Genomic DNA, 22479 nt, shown 5'->3' on the forward strand with positions numbered 1-22479 from the left:
TTCTCTCCCTCTCCACTGCATACTCCCAGGAAAACACCGCAGGTTTAGAGAAAAATGACTTGGAACCAAGTTAATATTTGGTTTCCATGAAGGTTCTTTATCATACGTGTTATGGGACTGTCCCCTTTATGTTACCTTCCATTTATAGATTTTCCAAATTATTCTACCATTTTCTTGTATGTTTTGCCAAAACTAAAGAGATAAAGGTGGCACTCCTTAGGTTGCCTTTCATGGTAGTACTAAATTTACTCTGAAAGCATCTATTGTGACTTCACAATAAAACCTCGCCCTGAAACCTTCACTGCAAACAATGGGCTCCAAATTGGGGTGGGGAGGCAAGGGGAGTCGTGTGTTAAAATTATGTGAGACTACCATACCCGATGATGAAACCTTTAGCACTTTCCTCATTTTGCAGTTTGCACCAAAAGTTTCCTGTGATGTTAGACCATGTTTTAAACAATCTTGTCAATCCTTTGTTTCAGAAAATAACAATTTTCTCCTTATTAACATCAAGCCACAATGTATAAGCGTTATTACACTTCCCTTCCTTTCCTGATTTATATAATCAATTCAGCCTTGAGCAGTCATTGGCATATTCTTGGTGGAAGTATAGATGTCTGTGTCCTAGGAAGCATGTTATGAAATATACACCACTGCTTATTTGGCTGTGTGTTTCAAAATATGTCCTTCACAGTACATTTAATTAGCCAGCTCAGGGCAACATTGGCAACTAAGATTCTGTAGCCATTGGATAGACCAAGAGCTGAATGAAAGGTCTCTGATGCAGCAAGTGACCTCAGACCCATGAAAACACATTGTAATGTCACATTCTTTTGTTGATCATTGAGTTTCATCTCAGATGAATGGTTCACAAGTCACATAAAGCTATGAAATACATATAACCATGGCTTGGCTCACCCTGTAGGCTAACTCGCTGACAAATAATGCTATATGGAAAGTATACACGGAACTCCGGTGATGGACATTTCTTGATAGCTTGCCATGTTGACCCCACAAATACTGGGCAGAATTTTTTAATTGACTTCTTAAAGACAACGGAGAAAACTCATGGGAATTCGTTCTTTCATGCTCGCCTTTTCCGTTCCAAGGCCAGACCCGAAGCTCCAAGTTACGGGCAGCAGGTGAAAACCTGCTGCCTCTTCTCCAAACGGACGTCCTTTGCGGCCAGTGAAATTAGTAACGGAGGCGAGAGACAAGAGCCTGTCTAGTCAACTCCGCTCATCAGGAGTGGGCTAGGTTAGGGAAGCCCGGGTGAAGAGCTGCTTGGTTGCTCAATCGTTGCCTCCCTCGCTCATTTTTTCAGCCCGGAATAGGCTCAGCTGGCCGCACAAACTTCCCAGCTCCCAAAAGGGCGGTTGAATGGAAAAGCTAAGACTTCTTCAGAGACGGCGCGACCTCATAAGACGCGCTTTTCTCTCTCTTTCTTGCCTTCCCATTTATACCCTAAGGAACCTCGCCTGGCTGAAAAGAAAGGCGCGAATGGACACCTGGAGACTTTCAATGGATTCTTCTTTATTTGCGCATTTGACTACCTTACTCGGGGTCTCGCTCGCTCCTTTCGTCTCCTTTTTCCCCGTCGAGCCAGTCCTGAAGTGTGTTTAAGTGCCCTCACTTGTCCCACACAGATGTTCGCGAAACTGTCAATTTGTAGTCTACTGCTCAGAGGGTCCCAAAGCAGCAGAGCCGACGTACTCCACGTGTAACCTATTCATAGCCACTGGAACGTGGATCGCTTTTAAATTTGAGGGTTTTTTTTTTTAAAAAAAACACTACCTTGCTACACCTTCCCTATACATCAACCCATCCTCCAATTTTCTTTCGATTTTACACACGTTTCCTTCCCCAAAGAAGATTGCGCCCTTTAGTTGCCTGGCCACGGAGGCACATCCGGGCGCCCCTTTCGCCTCTTTGTAACAGGCATCGCCTTCATTGCGCCCACTCAGTTCCAGACCTCTGCCCGCGAGAGGCGCGCGTTTGGTACCTCCGCGCTCAGATCCGAGGCTCCTTCCTTGCTGAGTGACTGAGCGCTTTTTAAAGAGGAGGGCCGCCACTGATTTCCCAGGGCCTTTTCGCTCCCACACGAATTAGAAAGTAAGCGGGGAAAATGGGCAGGCGGAACCGAGATTTTCCCGGAAAGTCGGAAGAACGATCAGCTCGTTTAACTGTACAAGACACCCAAGCGACAGGTTGTGCACCCTGGGCGCTATTGATGCCGAGCTCAAGTAACTACATTCATGCGCGAGCCCCCCCCCCACACGTACACATTCTCGTCGCCCTTTAAGGCGTGGGAAACGGGCGAGAAAAGCCGATCGTCGCCCGCCTTAATGGCCAAAAGCACTCGGAAGCAGCCGGTGGAGCGCAATGTTAATTAACCGTCTCGGAGCGATCTCGCCTGTTGCAATTTTTCAAGCTAAAGGCGCTTAGGAGGCGCATGCGCACCCTGGAAGGAAGGGAAAAGGTCGGTGGAGAAAGGGGCGAAGGAGCGTGAAGGAAAGCGAGCCTAGCCAGTCTGTGAGTGTGCTGGGCTTGAGATGACAAAGGCGTTTAAAACCAGGCGTTTTAAAATTAGTATCACTGCCCTAAAATAATGAGCCGAAGAAACGTCAGCTGGGTGATTTTGCTGTCCCTGACAAACTAAAGCTCTGGATCCACCTCACGTTTGGATGGGAGACCTCTGAGTGATCCTAGGCAGGGTGTCTAAACTGGGGGGGGGGGACACACACCACTTTCATACTGTCAATAAGGTGCATCCATGATATATCGCCAGAAGGCGAAAGAGACTTTATTGGTGCTCTTCTGCGGGTCGCTGCCTGTTAAATTAGCCTCTTCTCATACGCATAATCCAAAGGGTAGCAAAGGTTTTGCGGGCAAGGTGGAAATTCAGCGGCGGGAAAAATCCACGGGAAGATCGCTCAGGTTCCTCCTCCAAGGCTGCTCCGACTAGACGTCTCGAGCCGCAACGTCGTCTGTGCCGGAGCGTGACGGCTCCCACCCCTTTCCCGAAAGTTTCTTTCCTCTCCCCGCCTAGAGAAAATAAGGGTTGGGAGAAGAAAAGGGGGAGGAGGGGTCACGTGGCCCGACGAAAAAGGAGGGGGCTACGCGAGGGGGGGGGTTGCGCGCCTCTCCCTCTCGCGCTCCCTTGCTCTCCTTTTTCTTGGCGCGGCGTCTTCCGTGGTACTTTCAGTCTCTTAACTCCGGCGACGCTGGAGGGAGCTCAAGCGGGAAAAGGAAAGAGCCCGGCCAGGTTGGCGATGCGGGCTCGGGCGTCGCTTGCTGCCCTCGGAGCTCCTCTCCGCAGCGGCGGCTGCAGCAGCGCCACTCCGTCCGAGCCGAGGTGCGCAGCTCTACGACCTTCGCCCGACTCGGGCTGTTGCTGAGACCGCGCGTTTTCCTCGCCCGGAACTCGCTTGCCCGCAGCCGCCACCGCCACCTTCACCTCCGACGGCTCCAAGAGGATGTGGCTCCTCGCCGTGACGACAACTTTCTGGGGATTGTTGCTGGCGCCAGGTAAGCGCGTGAGGGGACGGGCAGCTGGTCCCTCTCGCCACCGTTTCCCCTCCTCTGGCACTTGATCTTCTTCGGGGAGGGCGGCCGCCTAGGCAGGGCTACCTGGCAAAGTTCGCGCGTTCCCCTCCGAGCTACCTCGAGGCGCCGACGACGACCGCGGCTCTTCCTCAGCCGCTTGGCTGCAGCCTGACTCGCCTCCTGTAGTTTGAGCCATGGGTGGCAGCCGGGTGGGCGCGCGCGCCTCGCATCCTAACAGTTGTTGCAACAAGCGCAATGGCCAAGAAGGCTTTTTGGTGTATGTGCTTTTTCCCTCTCAAGCTGGAAACGGTGCTTAATTACAGCCCCTGCTGAGAAGGCGTGAAGGCAACGCTCGAGGTGTCCAGATGGCCGTTGCCTCCCTCCCCTCTTTCCGGAGAACAGTCCCCCGCTTTTTGCTCGTCTCTGGACACGCGTCGCCAGACAGACGGCTCAACTTCAGGCAGCTTGCAAGAGCGCCACAGCCAAGCGCCGCCACCTTCCTGGCCCCTTCCTTGGCGATTCACACTCGGGGGTGGGAAGAAGAGGCGACCGGGCTTTTTAGCGAGTTATCTTCACCCGGCAGCGGCTGAGAGCCCGCCCGTCCGTCTAGCCACCTCTCCTCCAACGGAATGGGAAGGAGAGCACCCCAATCCCTTTCCCAAGTAGCCGGAGGGAGAGTGTAGTTCATAGTGCTTGGAATACTTTAGCTTAATAGCTTCGGGGTGGCTTTGGCTCTCTCTTTCTGGCCCCCTACACACACACAACACACACACACACCCATTGAGTGGGACAAACCCACTTGGGAAATGAGGTTCCGAAGCGGCTCCCCACTTCAAGTCAAGGTTGAGTGCTGATCGCCTCCCGTTAGGCTCTTCTGTAAGGACGCACCGCTACGGGACAACTTGATTTATAGCGAGTCGCCCTTTTAGCCCGAGGCGATCTTTCCTTTCCTCTTTAGGAGCTACCCTTAGTGCAGCCCTGAGCGCTCTTGAAAACGGGATTAATAGAGGGCGACCCTCTTGCGTTTGTTTCCCACATTCAACAACGCCGGTGTCCCTCCGGCGACCACAGGTACTCGATTTATTGCTGGGGCAGAGCTCCGAAAGAATAGTAAAATACCGAATCTGTCTCCTTGCCCTCGCCTTAACTTACAGAAGGACCTCGTTTACATGATAAAAGAGGTGAACTGAGGATGCTTTGCAGCTGTAATTGTGCATGGCAAAATAGTAATTAAATCATTTGCAATTAATTAGTTAAGTAGATCCTTTCGCACGGAAAAACTCTGGAGCGCATAAATTAAGAACAGTGCTTCCTGGTCCACTCTGCCCCCAGCACTGTTCGTTTGCTTTTTTAAAGCATAACGCTTAAAAAAAACAATTAAGGGGAGGAGAGAGGAGAATTGGTGAGCAAAACAAATCAATTTTGTTACATGTCCTTATTGTTCATTCTGCCCCCTGCTGGATGCAATTTAAGCTGATGCAGAGCCCTGTGGTTATGAAAACTTAGAAGCAGAAAAAACTGGTGAAGAAATCACATTCTGTATGTGGTCAGCATTTGCAAAAGGCCAAGGCCTTAGCTGAAGGGAAGGGGGGGGGCAGACCCAAATGCAAGAATCACTTAATATGTGGGAGTGTGGGCATTGACAACCGTTTTTAAAAAACACATTTTTTTTAAAAAGGGAGAAGGAAAACTTGGCAAATCATACAATCTTTAAGCAGTTATTATCCATAAGTCAAGTTGATTGCAATGTAGCATTAGAATTTGTTAAAACTTATGCTATATGTCTATGAAATTTTCTACTTTAGGATTTGCTTTGCAAATACAGTGTTATCAGTGTGAGGAATTTCAGCTAAATAATGACTGCTCAGCGCCAGAGTTCATTGTGAATTGTACTGTGAATGTCCAAGACATGTGTCAGAAGGAAGTGATGGAAAAAAGTTCAGGTAAGGTAAATTGTACTAATCAATGCTTTTAATGGTCAGTCATCTCTGTATTTTCTTTTTCTTTGAATTCATATTTAGAGAATATGAGTTATTTGGGGAATTCAAGCATATCTTTATAAATAATGTAATTTGATCTAAATATATAGACTACACCTTTCACTTTCTCTAAAGTACATAACTGGGTAATAACACTGAAATTACTTTAGTAAAACAATACAAATTTTAGGCCTGTTGAAAATAGTAGGAAAGGAATAACAAATTCATTTAATCTCATCATAGTACAAATAATTACAAAGCCTTTGTTAGAAGAAAATGTACTGAATTACTAGCTCTTTTTATTTACTCCAGCAATTCATGAGACTTGATGTTTGATCTAGGCAGGGAAATTGAGGTGATAATTAAAGTGAGACTACAAAAAAAAATTACTTTAGGATTTTCCCCAAAAGATTTAGATATTTTTCATGTAACAAATTTAAGGCAGAGCAAAAACAACTTTACAGAAATAATGGATAAAATATTTGCATTTTATATACATCAGAGAATTTTTGGATTGTACATTGGAAAGAAACAGGCTGGTTTATAGTAGTTCTTCTTTCCAAAGATAGGAAATATATATAAAAGTCAAAATGTAACTGCTTCTTCATTCACGCAGTCTCATTTGAACTTCCAAAATGTGATCAGGTTTATTAAAGCAAGATAATTGCATACATGTAGAATAATCTGTGTGATTGACCTTGGAGAATAATATCAGAATGGCAGCCTACAATACAGTTGCCAAGTAATTTGTTTATGCTTATTGCTCTAGCAGTGGATTCATATGATGATAGTTTTGCAATAAATCTGATAATGATATAAATAAATACAACTGTAGTTGTTCCTGTTAAAAAAGTACCACAACAATTAATCAATCATATATTATAATTAGAGCAAGATTTTCTTGAAATACAATGCCATGATAACAATTACTAAACTTTATATTTTTTCATAATAGTTTGCTTAACTTGTAAAAATGAAAGGGAATTGAAATTCCTGTAGATTCATCAAAGAACAGTACATGCCAGTAGTGTCAAAGTACTTGACAACTGTATAGGCCAGACAATTGCTTATCATCAGTATATGCAATTGAGATTTGACTTGTTCCAAAGAATGAAGTGGAGGTCAGGCCATGTTTATAAATCTCTGAAAATGAAGGGAACAAAGTACTGAGTTCAAGCAAAAAGTTTCAGAACATTTTTAATTAATCCTTTTAATGTATTTCCATCTGTATTGAATTTTAACTGAGCCATATAATTTTGGTGTATTTTTAGAATTTATTTCAAGTTTGAATACATATCTAAAAATACACATTTTGTTCCTAAATCAATTAATTAAAAAGAAAGATTAAATTAATAATGGCCTAAAGATATTAAAAGAAATCTTTGCAAAATCCCCCCTCCACCCCATTGAAATGTTGAAATGCTACTTTTCATTATATTATTTGTAATATTGCTCTTTTGGACCATGCCATTTTACCACAAGTTACAATTTTAAATTCTAACAGCCTTCCAGGAATTATATTAATCGTCTTTTAATGTTACCAATGCATAAAATGTGTGTCAGCAAAAGTCCTTTATCTTGAATAGTGTTGCTTAAACCTTTTTTGGAAGTCTATATTCTTCTACATTTAAAAAATAAGGTTTACAAATGAATTTTCAAGCTACTTAAATTACTATGATAATTTTAATTTCAAAGTTAGAACTATTTTAACTGACCCTTCAAACTTTTAAATTGAAAATAGCCCTTAAGATCTGGCTATCCCGTCAGGCCTGGGGTTAGATTGTAATCCATCCCCACCCGAATGAATGAATGTTGTGTTTTATTTTTAATTATGTATCGTTATATGTTTTACTGTTTGTGTTCCCCCCCCCTATGGATTGTAAGCCGCCCTGAGTCCCCCCAGGGAAAAGGGCGGCCTATAAATAAACTTTCCTATTCCTAAAAAAAAATAGTGTGTCTTTCCAATTCTAGTTAAATTATTTGTAATATTTTCCATAGAAAAGGAACATTGTTAATTACTTTTTCCTTTTTTCTTTTGGGATTTACCAAACTAATTCACTTAACATTAGAACTTATTTTGACAGTTATATTGTGCAGCTTTTATTTCATAAAATATTATTTTGAATGAGTTATTTATTCAAATTTATCAGTAAATCAGCAGGAGAAACAAACCTATTCTGATTTTAAGCCATTTTAGTCCTATTAAAGTAGTATATTACACAAAGAAAATTCATTTACTCAGTAGATTTAGCTTCTCTTTAATGTCTTTAAGAAATAATTTGGACTAGCGAAACAATCAACGTTTGGCCTTAATTTGATATGAAAGTATTAATTTATGTCTTCCATTTTTTGACCAACATAGAATAAAAGTTCAGTGATTTTATATTTGTAATGTTAGGGGTTAATATTAAACATGTAAATCATAAAATATTATAAACTAAAATCTCCAAATAAGTAATTGTATGAGTTTAAAATCTATTTATTATATCTTTTGTATAATAAAATAATAATGCTAACTAATAATAATTGTAATATTTTATCTTTATATCTCATTCCTTCAATATTTACTAAAACTTGTTTAGCTTAAATAACCTGGCATTGCTCTAATCCTAATGTGGGATAACATTGACACAAATTAAAACATTAGCTGTTAGGTAACTTTAAAGAAGTATATAATAACACTAGGTACTAAGATAGAAACACAAATATAGCATGTTTCTAACCCCATTAACTATTTTGTCCTCTGTTCCATTGTGTCTAATTCTCAGACATTGCCTACACTAGTCTTTGCAGCTTTCTTGGCAAGATTTTGGAAGTAATTTGCCATCGTTTCCTTCCTAGGGCTGAAAGAAAGTGACTGGTCCAAGGTCACTCAGCTGGCCTTATGCCTAAGGTAGAACCTGAACTGACAGTCTTCCAGTTTCTAGCCTGATGGCTAAACTACTATATCAAACTGGCTCTTAATTAACACTTACTAGATATCAATCCCAGTCACATTTTATATGCTGATGCCCAGAATTTGGCACAATTATGAGTAATAGAAAAGTGATTAGATTTCAACAAAACTACTGTGCGATAAAATTATGTTTGCCAGACACATTTAGAAATTTAACTGGCAGTACATACATTGAACTCGGAGGACTTATTTCAGAGTAGATATACAGAGTTTATCTGTCTTTTACTTGGGATAATATTGAATTTGTTTAGATTTAAAATGTGTGCAGAATAAAATATCACATTCTCTTTAACAGCATTTATTTAAAATAACCACTTTTAATTCAACTTTTACATTTAGTTAATACTAAAGATCTGATTGCTGATTTTCATTGGATAAGGAAGCTTCTGTATCTTGATTTTTACCTCAGTTTATACAGTACAAAACTTTGTAATATTGCTATTCCATTTTCCCAATTTCTTTAAGTGGTTAGAGAACCAAATTCTATTTTTTATATACTAAATAAAATCTGTCATTTTAAATATTATTTTAAAGCTTATCTTAGATATAAAATGCAACATTCTAAGACTATATTTAGTCCAAATCAGTAACAGATTACACACATCTCTTTCCTCCATAAGAGAAAGAATAACTTCTTTTGATGTTAAATTAAAGTATTTATACATTAGTAGCAATCATGTAATTTTTAAAAGTCAGATGGCAATTGTTAAAATGAATAATGATAGTTCTACAGATTTTTAACCAAGATTTATATAGCTTTAACAAAAGTTAAAGCAGTGCAGGTAGTCCTCAACTTTCAATAGTCCATTTAGTGACTGTTCGGAGTTACAACAACACTGAAAAGAGTGATGTATGCCAGTTTTTCACATGACCATTGCAGCATCCCTATGTCACGTGATCAAAATTCAGATGCTTGGTAAACTGACTCATATTTATGATATTGCAGTGTCATGTGATCACCTTTTGTGACCTTCTGACAAGTAAAGTCAATGGGAAAGCCAGATTCACTTAACAGCCATGTTACTAACTTAATAACTGCAGTGATTCATTTAACAACTGTGGCAAGAAAGTTTGTAAACTGGGGCAAAAATCACTTAACAAATGGTATGTAATACTTAAGGAACAAAAATGTGGCATAAACTACTTGTTCAAAAATTAAGATTGACTTTCAACAATCAAGATTTGACCACAAGCTCAGAGGGATATAGATCAGAAATTATTGTATGATGTAGCTGGATCCAACAGCATAGCCAGTTGTGGCCAGAATACAAACGGTGAGAAAGAGATAAGGGATCTTGGAGGTCTTCTAGTCCAGCCCGCTGCTCAAGCTGGAGATCCTATATCATTTCAGACAAAAACCTCCAGTAATGAACACCTACAACTTCTGGAGGCAAGCTGTTCCACTTGTTAATTGCCCTCACTGTTCGGAAGTTTTTCCTTAGTTCCAGGTTGCTTTTCTCCTTGATTAGTTTCTATCCATTGTTTCTTGTCCTGCTTACAAGTACTTTGATAAATAAGTTGACCCATTCTTCTTTGTGGTAGCCTCTCAAATACTGGAATACTGCTATAATTGTCCCCCCTAGTCCTTTTCTCTAGACTAGCCAATCCGAAATCCTGCAACCATTCTTCATATGTTTTAGTCTCCAGGCCTTTAATCCTCTTAGTTGCTCTTCTTTACACTTTTTACAAAGTCTCAACGTCTTTTTTTTAATGTGGTGAGCAAAACCGTATGCAGTATTCTAGGTCTAGGCCAGTATTCTGGCCTTGCTATGATATAGCATACTAATACTTTATGTGATTTTGATTCTATGCCTCTGTTTATACAACCAAATATTGAGTTAGCATTTTTGGCTGTTGCCACACACTGCTGGCTTGTATTTAAGTGATCATCCACTAGGACTCCAAGGTCCCCCCTATAGTTACTGTTTTTGAGCCAGGTTTCACCTACAGGTATATTTTGTACCTGTGAAGGAATTCTTTATAATTGAGTCTTTTTAGTCCTGAAATCAAAAGGAAATTCTGGTAGTTATATTTCACAAAAGCTTACATTGTGTTTATTTTTTTAAATGGCGGTGTCTGATTCAAACTCCTGTTTTTAAACTACAGCACAGCTCCAATCCTACAATTCCACTCATGATTTATTTTATATGTTTATTATAAATCTCAATTTCTCTCCCTCCCATCCCAGTTCAAGATTTCTTTTGAGAAACCTGACATTTTAGGCATTTGAGTGTTAATTTGTGGACAACTAATGCACCTTAATACAGTAAAGCACAGGGATAGGCAGGTGGACACATGCATATACAATTGTGAAAACATGGTGAGTATGCTTGTATGGTAAATAACAAACCATCCATGTATTTAAGTCTCAAACTCAAATTGTCACAAGCATCTGATAAAGATGAGCCTGAGGGCTACAGCACTGAAATCCCTAATGTCCAACCCCAGAAGCCTCCAACGTGTCAAAAATGAAGAACATCACAGCATGTCTTCAAATCGTTTATATCAGATAGCAAAGCTGCACTGCCAAGGAGAGCCTTTTACACCAGTCCAAGGCAGACCCTGACTGTGACTAGCCTAAAAGAGAAATAGGAGCAGACTCCATTCTCCAGCTAATTTCTTTGCTGTGGGGTAGAGCTATCTTGACATCCTAAAGTCACACAACACAGTAGATAGGAGTTGTGGTAAGGAAGCAGATCCCAGCCTCACCTGTGAAATTATGCCAGTACAGGACCAAGAATGCAGTGTGTGCTTTGCCTGGCTCTGGCACCATGACCTCTTCAGCCCAAAGAAGAGCCAGGGCTGGCTGAGACTGGCAACCTACGAACCCATCTCCAGCAGCTTTTTTTCTTGCCATATGCAGAATCAAGGTGCCTTTAACCACCATGCCATAGAAAATGACGTGGAAGGACACCTGTGGCACATAGGCCATGAGTGTGAGACCTGCTTACTACTGATATTGTTTCCCATTTAGGAGTTTGTGTGTGTGTGTGTGTGTGTGTGTGTGTGTGTGTGTAAGTTAGCTGAGAACATTTCAAAGCAAAATATTATACTGTAGTCAATGTTCTGTCTTCTAAAATGCCAGGTACATGGAAAACAAACTTGATGGTAAAAGCTAGTGCTTCATCTTCACTCACGACAGTTCCTCATTTAAGTGTAACAAAAAATGCTCTTATCAATCTTTAGAAATCAAGTTAAAGGGACGAGAAGTGGATGGCATCAAGGGAAGTGTCCTCAGGCACAGTGGACAGCATAGCATCAGGTTGCTTATTTCTAGTATAAAGATATTGTGCAGTAGTGATTAAGCTGGATGACATTCTACTGCTGTTCTTGGATTCTCACCCCAGTTTCATTTATAGAAGACAAACTGATTTAAATAAATAGCTTTCAGAATTAATCAAATTGAGTATCTTTATTACGGTCTTTGATAGGCCTTTACAATAAAAACAGTGCAATAAAAAGGACAATTTAACAGAGTAATTTGTTGTCCCAAAGATGCTTTTTCAAGAAGCAGCTGGACTTTCTGTTTTGTTTTGTTTTTTCTTTGAAGACGTTTTGCTTCTCATCGAAGAAGCTTCAGCAATTTTGTTATTGGGGAAGAGAAAAATAATAAGAAAATAAAACAGCATACCTAGTTAAAAGTTTTGTGTAGTCTTGTAACTTGGTGAAGGTATTTGGCCATGTGATATTTGAATGTAGCATCCCTTAAAAATAATTAACATTTAGCTGTGTGGCCCTTGTATATGGAAATGAGGGGGTGATCAGAGCATATCTCGGGACATCATAGAAAGGAGCTTTTAGAAATATTTCTAAACATTTACAGTGGGGTTTTAAGACTGCATTCTTACATTTTCTACTGCAATTGTTCAAGCTATCATTTAATACCATTTTTATAAACTTAGTTCATCTTACACCAATACATTGATTAAATTTAAAAATCAGGAGAATTGAAAAAACCCATTTAAGATAAATACAAAGCTTAACATTCTAGGAATAGATTATTCCAGGCACCACTGTGTATGTTCACTTTTCCTTTCAGACAATACTGATAGAGTTGTTCTCAGAAGGGTCTTGTAGTTTTCCAGAAGTTCTCTAAATGAAAGAGATTCATCGTATTCAAAGAAAGCATTGAGTTGAGGTGGTCCATTGTTTGTATGATCTTTAAAAAGCTTCTGTGACCTGAAGGCATTCTTGAAAATAAAGACACTGATGAAGCATAGTGCATTTACTTCCTTTAAAAATAATAATGTTTTATTTTAAGCTAAAGAGCCTGGTGAGCTTTGGTAGGTTTTATGAGTAGATTTGGGTTGCAGACATTCTGTTGTAGAAAATGGGGCTATATGCCTGAATTCTTTTTTTCCTAATAAAAATCAATTGACATTTTCTTCTTTCAATATGTAAACACAATGTTCTAAATTTAGTTTTAGTCATCATTTTCAATTTGCAAAAAATGCTTCAATTATAATTATGTATGAACAGTTATGTCCTACAAATAACATGTTGGGAAACCAGAGCTATTGTTTTAGGAAACAAAGGTCTGAAAATTTCCAAATGTAATAATTATCCATAATTAATAACAAATGAATTTTTGCTAGCCCAAATGACGCTTGGTTGATTTGTCAGGAAAATGAATGTGATGGAGGGAGTGAAGTTTTGAAACAGACCCTGTTTCCAAGTCCAACCGCAGTCATGAAAACTGCCTGGTGCAATTACATTCAGCCCAACCTATAAAGTTGCTGTTTTGATAACAGAAATGGAGATACCAAAGTAAACCACCTTCAGTAAAATGTGAGCTATAAATCTACCTAATCATAATCTCTCACATCCTTTTATTTAAAGTTGCTGCATTAAATTTAACCTTCTCGCCATACTAAAAAGAAAACCCACTTTTTCAGAAAAGTTTGTAGCCATTTGGCTATTAACATTCATCAAGTTACATTTGAAGGCCATCTACAAAGCCATAGTCATACTGTTGACAGTCTGCCCAAATTGTTCAAACTATCTATGAGACTTAACCAGAATTTGCTGCTGTTTCCAACAATAATAACAAAACACATTCTAATAATGAAAGGTAGTCTACTAACTACCATGTTTCCCTGAAAATAAGACAGGGTCTTGTTTTTTTGACCCCCAAAATAAGCGCTTGGCCTTATTTTTGAGGATGTCTTATTATTTTTGAGGTGCAGGATACTGTGAGCATGGTCACCTCATGGCTGCTGCTGTGTTGCAATATTTTCAGGGCGGGCTTATTTTCGGGGGAGGAATTATTTTACCACATGCGCTCAAAAGCCCGATTGGGCTAATTATCCGGGGAGGGCTTATTTTCGGGAAAACAGGGTACATTAACATATTTTGTTTTATTTTGTTCCTAATCTCCAACCAATAGGCAGTTATTCCAATCCCAGATTCTCTGGCATAACTGCTAAAGTCTTTTGTTTCCTTTGTGTCAGCATGCTCAGTTAAAATGAGGTGTTTGAGATGATTTGATTGCTCTCCTGTCTGTCTTCCAGGGCGTATATGTGGCATTTCATTTTCCAGTGTTTCCTTACAACCAAAGTCTGCATACAAATGATCCTCATTTAACAACCATTGATTCAAGCAGCCATTTGACTCTATTACATTGCTGGGCAACTGTTGCTTCAGCACTTGTGATTTGGTGCTTGGTGCCTGGTAGTGATTATGACATCATAGCATCCCATGATGTCATGATTGAAATTTGCAACCTTCCCTGCGGGCTTCTAGCAAGTAAAGTGAACAGGAAAACCAGCAGAAAATTATATGTCAATCATGCAAGATCCTCATTTAACTAACCTGTATGATCTTCCTTAACAACAACAATTGCTAAATGTTGTGATCCTGTGTTTTTTCAACTTATGACCACATCGCTTAATGATAGATCTCCTGGTCCCAATTAGTGTGGTTAAGTGAGGACTATGTATAGTAAGGGTGGCCTGACAGAATGACCCCAATTATTCACATAACTTTCCATAATGGAGGGTAGACTTGAATCGGGACATCTTCAATCCCATTGCACCCCGTTCTCCATGTGCCGCCACCTCTGTTCTCCTCCTCTGTTTTCTCATGGCTCTATCCTAATTTGAGGAGTGAAATTGCATGCCCTCTTAGCTACTCCTGAGTGCTTCCAGGAACGCATATATCACTGGTCAAGAAACATACCCTTATTTTACCCTTGAGAAGCATACATTTCTATATATAGTTTCCCACCCTGCATATGCAATGATACTGCTGCATTTGTTGAATACTGAAGCTTGCATTGGAAAGAAAGAAGCATTGGATCATAAGGAAAGCAGCATGCATGTTATTTCTTGAGTGAAAATTTTATATATTCTAATTTTTATTAGTCTTCTGTTTATGTTAACATTATTTATTTGGAGAAATTGGGTAGCCCTTTTTTATACCATGTTTAAAATTAATTGATTACAGAAATCACAAGCAAGATGAATTATGAGTGTATAGTCAATAATATTGTAAAAGTTAATAGTATCTTTCAATGGATATTTAACAAATTCCTTCCTGTCCAAAAAGTCATGGACATTTTCTGTCTCCTGTCTAAAGCACTCAGCTCCTTTCCACTGCTGAGGGACTGAATGGGGATAAAAGAACTATGGTATATATTATTAATTTTCACTATATGCTGTAATTCAGAGCCCCAGGTATCTTACCATACTGGAACTGTTTTCAGATGTAGCTGAACAAGCTGCAGGGCATGTTCTGTTATTAATAAATTGCTTCCCATCTTATGGTTGCCTTTAACACTACAAAGGATGCAGAAGATGAGATAAATTAAGTGCATTAGGTAAGGTGAAACCATGGAGAGTTTGCAATAAATTGCTTTTTAGTACTTTTAAAAACAGTAAAACAGTGTTAAGCTAGAAGTTGACTCGAAGTAGTTTATGATTAAGCAAAAACAAAAAGAATGACCTCCCATTCCCCCCCCCCCCCCCAAAAAAATGATGGGTTATTGTGAAGGAAGTTACCGTTTCTGGCTGAATGACTTTAATTTCTCACCAGGTTATGGACAATAGCTTTTTATGTATTTTCCATTTCTTGGATCTGTTCTGAAGGTATATATGGTGATAGAATATGGTGCCTGAAGGCCACTTTCTGAATAGTTCACAATGTTGAACTTATAGGTGAATAAACTGTGGCTCAAGTTTCACATATAAATGAATAAACTCCATCACAGTTTCAAATGACCTACTAAGATACACACACTACTCTCTCTTTTCCTGACCAAGCATATTATTATGAAGAAGTGGATTGAACGGTAGCAATCATTTCCACTTTACTGCTTGGATCCTTGGGCAAGGATTTGAATGCTCTCATCTACCATGAAGCCCAAAGCACCAAAAGGACAGAATTTTTATAGTTCTATTAAGGCTAATGACATTGTCAAAAAGACCTGGGAGCATTAATGCCTCCTCCCCAATCCCCCAAAAATAATGTTGGAAGGTTACTATCTGCATAGGCTATAATAATATAGGGAAGATCTACCATGAATTTATGTCTGCCCTCTGAAAGTATTTTGAAGTTCTGTGATACGCTGTAGTATCTCTTGTGAATTCCATCTCAGTTGCGTGATTTATTTTATAGCGTAAAATTAGAATTGTTCTGGGGCTAAGCAGCCTCCTTTTTCATAAAAATCTGAATTACTTTCAATTAGCAGTGAGCTCAATCCTGCTTAGCATTAATTAACCACGGTGCTAATTTGGATAAAATGTCATTCCAAGGTTTTAGGCTGCTTCAACCAAGAAATGGGAGATGATGGCAGATCAGAATTGCCTTTGGCTTCATTATTATGGTTGGTCACATAGATGATCAGACTGGATTTGGCATTTTTATCAACCTATTGAGTCCTTCTCAAGGACCTGAGATAGACTAATGTTGTCATTTGATGATATTAAAGGTGTCATCGAAGGATGTAAGCTGTTCCAAGTTATATTTTGCAAGATGTTGTTTTTGTCAATATCAATGGTCTTCAAGTGGTGCTCCAGATGTTTTAGGATTGCACCCAAAAACACCTATTACTTCTGGTACCATTTTTGCTTTCTTTTACCACAGTCATTCTGTTTGCAGATTTTTATATTTTGTGAGCTTCTTCAGTTCTTTCTCTTCTATATTGCCATATCCAGGAAATCCCAAGTCCACTACCCAGAGTTTTAAAAAAAAATTATTTTTATCTAGAACTATTAATTCTGGTTGTCATGTGGCAAGTGCATATCATTTGAATTCTTAAATCCCAGAGTACTTTAGTACTTTTTCATTTTCTATTACTTAGCCTATTTGGTATCTGGTGTTGCTTACAGGCAAAGAGTATTTCTTCCAGATATTATTTAAATTTATAGCCTGCTTGACTCAGATAGTTGTTTAGAGGGTGCTTGATGCTTATTCTTGTCATAATGTCTCCTATTGATATTTTGGGGAAATGCTATTACTACTGCTTTTAAGTTTTTTCTCATTCATTATTCCCATTTTTATTCTCAGTTGCATGTGCTTAAACCTCCTCACCTCATAAGAGGAGGTTGTTCACTCCATTGATACTAGAGGATGAAACTCCTTCACCACTGTGTTCCTTGCCCTTCTCTCTCCTTGGGAATTTTTCACCCATGTCCAGATTCCAAGCAGTGCAGGATAAGAAAAGAAATATTTTCTGGGCACACAGTCGTAAGGCACGTTTTTGAGGTATTTTGATTGGCTTCATTATTGAGGGACTGAGAGGTGTGCTTGGAGTTTTTGAGTCAGTTATGAAATAATTCATCCTGGGCGATGTAAATTTTTATATTTAATGCAGGAAGTATAATTTAGACCTTACCTGTTCTGTCCAGTAACGAATGCCAAGACAAGCTTAGCTGGAATGCCACAACACTTTATTAGCAGGACTATAAATCTTGGTGGCTGAAAGCCCAAACATGAACGAACAGATAAAGAACCTTGGCAGAACCAGACTCCGACAGATATAGATAACAGCTTCTCCAGCGTTGATAATTAAGTTGAATACTGCAAACAGCCTCCTCCCAAAGTCTCTCCTTATATACTATCTTGAGAGGAGCCTAATTACAACCACCTGGGTCCAATTATCTTCTGCATCTGCGTAGTTGTTTTCTGCGTTTATTTGCCCGCCGTTGCCGGGCATCCAGGACCAACTCCCTTGTCTCCTCCCCACTGCTCCAAGGCCTGACGTCAGGGGCACACTCCCTTTGGCTTTCACCACTGCTCCATGTCTCAGGCACCTCCTGGTGGCCAACCAGCCTCTCTGGTCCCTGCTCGGAGTTGGAACCCTGTCCAGGGTCCTCCACACCTTCCAGAGCTGACTCATAGGGCCCCTCGCTGTCGGAATCTATTTGCAGCTCCAACGGCTCCTGCTGAGCCACAACATTACCTCAGGCTGTAAAATATCTTGGCCAATCCTGCAGAGCTGGAACAAGCCATGGGGTAGGAGGCAGTTTCCAATACAATGCACTATTGAAACTAGCTTTTTGAAAGTACGAAGATTGACAGATAGAAATAGAACATGAGAGGAAAAAGTACAAGGGCAGAAATGCTTTTGCTTTATATAGTTTCTTCTAATGAAGGGCCAAAGACAGTGGAGACTCATACCTAGAAAAATTAATTTGAATTCCCTTCTCTAGTTACTCTAGAATTTGGGAAAGTGGTATGTAGCCCAACTATATTGAGTTAAGTACAAGTAGTCCTCACTTAATAGCTACCCAGTTTAGTGATTTTGAAGTTACAACAGCACTGGAAAAAGTGACTTTATGACTGATTGACAACTATCACACCAGCCCTGCAGTCATGTGATTAAGATTCCATCACTTTGCAACCAGTGAGTGTTTATGATGGATGGAGCATCCTGCTGCACATTGAACAACTGGTTTCCTAAAAGCAGAATAAATGGAGAGGACAGCAGTAAAATCATAACTTACCTTCATGTGATATTTCACTTAAACATAGTGCAAGTGAAGTCATTAGTCTATCACATTCATGTGATGCCTCACTTAGTGACTGTGTCACAGAATTGCCAGTCCCAATTGTGGTAATTAAGTGAGGACTACGTATAATGTTTTAGAAGAACTCTGTTAGATCAATTACAGGTAGTCCTCAACATACAATTATAATGAACTCTGATTACAGTTGTATGTCATAACTGTCACATGTCAAAATGGGTCAGTCACATGATAGACCTCAATTTAAGACCTTTGGGGGGCAGTCATTAACCCTGTGCTGCAGTATTAATAAACCAGTGGTTTGTTATGGACACAATTTTGCAAATAACCAAAAGTAAATGCTGTTTTTTTTCAAAACTGGTCACATGACCGTTAGACACTGCATACAGTTGTAAATGTAGCTGTGTTGCTAAATTCTGAAGTTTGGTCATGTGACCCTGCACATGCATGAGGTTTGGTCATGTGACCCTGGAGAGGACTTGACCATTGGGGAGTGGGAGTCTACAGGTAATCTCCCCTAAAATCTCTCAGGATAGACCTAGTAAGTTATATAAAGGATTAAACACCGTTGGATCTCACTGTCTTTGGGCCTTTAGCTTAATATATATTATGACTAATTATCTAAGAGCATTTTAAAATAAAAGGAAATAGATTTTACAGGTTTAATACATCCCCCTCCATAAGATAAAAAGGAATTCTATTGCATTCTGGAGTCTATTCATTGTTTATACCCAATATGAACATTTCTGTGTCTCATTTATTCCATGCAATGTTTAATATTTTAATCAGTGCTTTAATGTCATAGTCACCGTTGTATGAACAAGATTACTTTTAATCAGCCCTAAGAGTTCTGCCTGGAGGGAATGGGGTATTTTTACCAAGTCAAAATATTTTCGGAGAAAACAAAATATTTGACAAGTTATTCCTTTTGAACATACATTATCCTCAGTTATTAGAAACATTTAGCTGTAAAGTCAAACTTAACTTATTTATTTAGTATTAATGCTTTAAATGGCTGAAGTTAAATATTTCATATTTTGCATACCAATATTAATGTGCTTTGAATTTCATTAGAGAATATAACTATTAACTTTTTTCAAATATCTAAGATTGATATGAGTATCCTTGGCGAGGATTATTACCTCAGGTATGGGGCAAATATAATTGATAAAAGAAAGAAGCATCAAAAAAGCGAAAATAAATATCAGAGACTTGGTACTTGAATATACCCTTTAAAACATAAATTGTTATTATGTAAGGATTTCGTCTTTTTGCCTATTTGATATACTTTTCAAGGACTATGTAATGTGCAGAAGAAGAATAAGATACTGAGCAAAATTAAGTGCAGAAACTAAGGGGGAAAGCAATAAGAAATCTAACTAAATCTAATTGTCACGAGGTGGATCTATAAATATTGACCTTTACTTCCCTTTATGGCTTAGGTCAATTAAACCTTTCACATAACACTTTTTAATAAGATATAGCAGGAATAAACAAGGTCATCAGCCACATGCAGCATTCTTTTCTAAGAATAGGTCTACAAAAGGGGGTCAGGTTTTGGAATTTGTGGGACAGTTTGCCACAAGGGCAACCAAAACCTTATTATTCCCCAAGGATGCTTATTTTCCTCTCTGCACACCCCAACATGTAGTGCACTGACCCTTTCTACTATTCTGTGTAAACAAGTGAATCAAAATATCCAAATTGGTAAGATTTTCAAAGCAGGACTCTTCATTGTGGAGATATTGAACAGTTTCTTCACATAAAGAACTCTGTAAACCAAATGAGACTGTCATCTTAAACCCTCATTAGAAGTTTAATGGAACAAAGGCACCATCTTCGGAGAACAGTTACTAATGATTAAAAACAATGACAGTCAAAACTCATCAACTTTCAGGAAGGTTGCTATGTGAGGACAACACTGTAGTTCTTGCATTCTTTTCATATGCCCGAACTAATCTAATCACACTGCAGATTTTGCAGTTCAGAGAACCAGGGGGATGACACACTTGAAAATAGAATATAGATTAAAAGACAAAGGGAAACAGTATGTGGTGGAAATAATAGGCAATGTATGCATCAGATAGAGATACCTTTATCAAACAAAGTGCTTTTAAATAAATGGGCTTTCAGAGTTCTATGAGAACAGGAAAAGTTATGGAAGTTGAAAAGGAAGATAAATGGGCCCATTTATAAGGTTGTTATCAGAAATGAGCTGAGAAGCCTTTATCAGTTACACACAAGGGTATTCAATCATGACTTTATGAACAAACAATAACATTGAAGAGAAAAGTCATAAATCATATGTGTTGCTATGAAAAAGATAATTATTAAGTGGTAATTATCTATTGATACGCATTGATGAATATAACAAATAGTTAGACTTAGCCATGACCAGATAACAAATAACCAGAATATGAACCTGCTATATAGCAAGGATTTTTGACTTTTCTGTGTTAAGACTTTAGGACTAGATTCATGCAGGTATTGGCCACAAAATGCAAGCGCAATGCTTATGGTACAGTTAAATTTTCCACACATGGAGAACATATAAATATTTATTTTGTTTTTATTTGTTTTGGTGGTATTTATATTTTGGCAAAAATAATATTTGAGAATCATTGTGCCATTGGAGCTTTTTGTTGAGGAAAAGGTTTTCTAACAACATCTAAAGGAATCAGCTTTATATATTTGATGAAACATGTTACTTTTTAGCTATCAGGCATATTGACAAATATATATATTTGTCCAAGAGTCCTGAAATATCTTCTCTGTTGTGGACTATACCAAAAGTAATAGAAAGAATTTATTACATGCCCTAAGAAATTTATTGACAACAAAGAATGGAATGTAGCAGAATGTTGTCAGCTGTACTTGCATGTGGTAAAATACTGTGTGGTTTGTTGGGCTTTGTTAAAGAATAACGAAAGTTCCACATATTACAAATGGAATAAGATTTGAGCGGTAGCTGCTTTGTGAGATTTAATTAAATCTCTATATCTATTTACCTTTTATCACCATTTTATAACAAAACTGACTTCATAAGATTTTGTAACAAAACTGTTCTGACTCAGCTCCCCAAACACAATAAACCCTTGTAGTTAATGCAAAGATTCTTTTATTAGGAGCCCCAGCAAAAAGTTTTTCTCTCACCGCAGGGTGACAAATCCAGCTATCCGGGAGATGAATAGTTGTCTGCCACATCTATTCATCTCTTACCCCTGCCTTTTATCCCCAGAGCTAGGGTAAGGCTGAGAGCCGAGGTGGCGCAGTGGTTAAGTGTGCTGTACTGCAGCCACTTCAGCTGACTGTTATCTGAAGTTCGGCTGTTCAAATCTCACCGGCTCAGCGTTGACTCAGCCTTCCATCCTTCTGAGGTGGGTAAAATGAGGACCCAGACTGTGGGGGCGATATGCTGACTCTGTAAACCGCTTAGAGAGGGCTGAAAGCCCTATGAAGCGGTATATAAGTCTAACTGCTATTGCTATTGCTAGCAGTGGTGGTTCTTCCTTCCCCAGGATCGGCCCATGGATTTCCACTGCTTTCCTGTCCTCTGCATTTGCGCATCAGGCACTGGATCCAGTTGTTCCTCCTTTTCCTCATCAGCCACCTCCCGACTTGGAGGTGGTTGACCCTCCATCTGAGGGCTGACAGACATCCCAGGTCCACTTCTGTCTCTGTCTTTGCCAGCTCCATTCCTTCTTCACCCTTGGAGTTCTCAGGTTGTCTCAATGCTGACCCTGACTCCCATGCCTCCTCTTCCTCTGATTCAGCTGCTGACAGGCCACAACAATAACTGACTTTCATTAGTGAATGTCCCTCTCTGAGAAAAGATTGGTGGTTCAAAAATGTGAAGTATAAATCAATAAAAAACAAATGGGTAAAAGAAAGGGGAAATAATAAGTATTATATGTATTCAGTTTTGAAAAATAGGATATCTAAATTCCAATGGGATAATTTGCAGGTAAAAATAGTATTAATAAACATAAGGTTGCAATATACACGGAAAAATTCACTTAACAATTGTCTTGCT

At 39.1% G+C, this 22479-nt stretch overlaps 1 protein-coding gene across 1 annotated transcript in view; it reads left to right on the forward strand.

Moving 5' to 3' along the window:
- Positions 1 to 3152: 3152 nt before the first annotated feature.
- LYPD1 (LY6/PLAUR domain containing 1) overlaps positions 3153 to 22479 on the forward strand; it is a 29349-nt gene continuing 10022 nt past the window's right edge. Inside the window, exons 1-2 of the mRNA XM_014075808.2 lie at positions 3153 to 3528; positions 5352 to 5489. Coding sequence (XP_013931283.2) covers positions 3477 to 3528; positions 5352 to 5489 — 190 coding nt within the window. The 5' untranslated portion in view covers positions 3153 to 3476. The remainder of the gene's footprint in view (positions 3529 to 5351; positions 5490 to 22479) is intronic.

Source organism: Thamnophis sirtalis, unplaced genomic scaffold (assembly GCF_051295495.1).
Source record: "Thamnophis sirtalis isolate CommonGarterSnake01/CBP01778 unplaced genomic scaffold, rThaSir2_p1.2 scaffold_1, whole genome shotgun sequence".
NCBI lineage: Eukaryota > Metazoa > Chordata > Lepidosauria > Squamata > Natricidae > Thamnophis > Thamnophis sirtalis.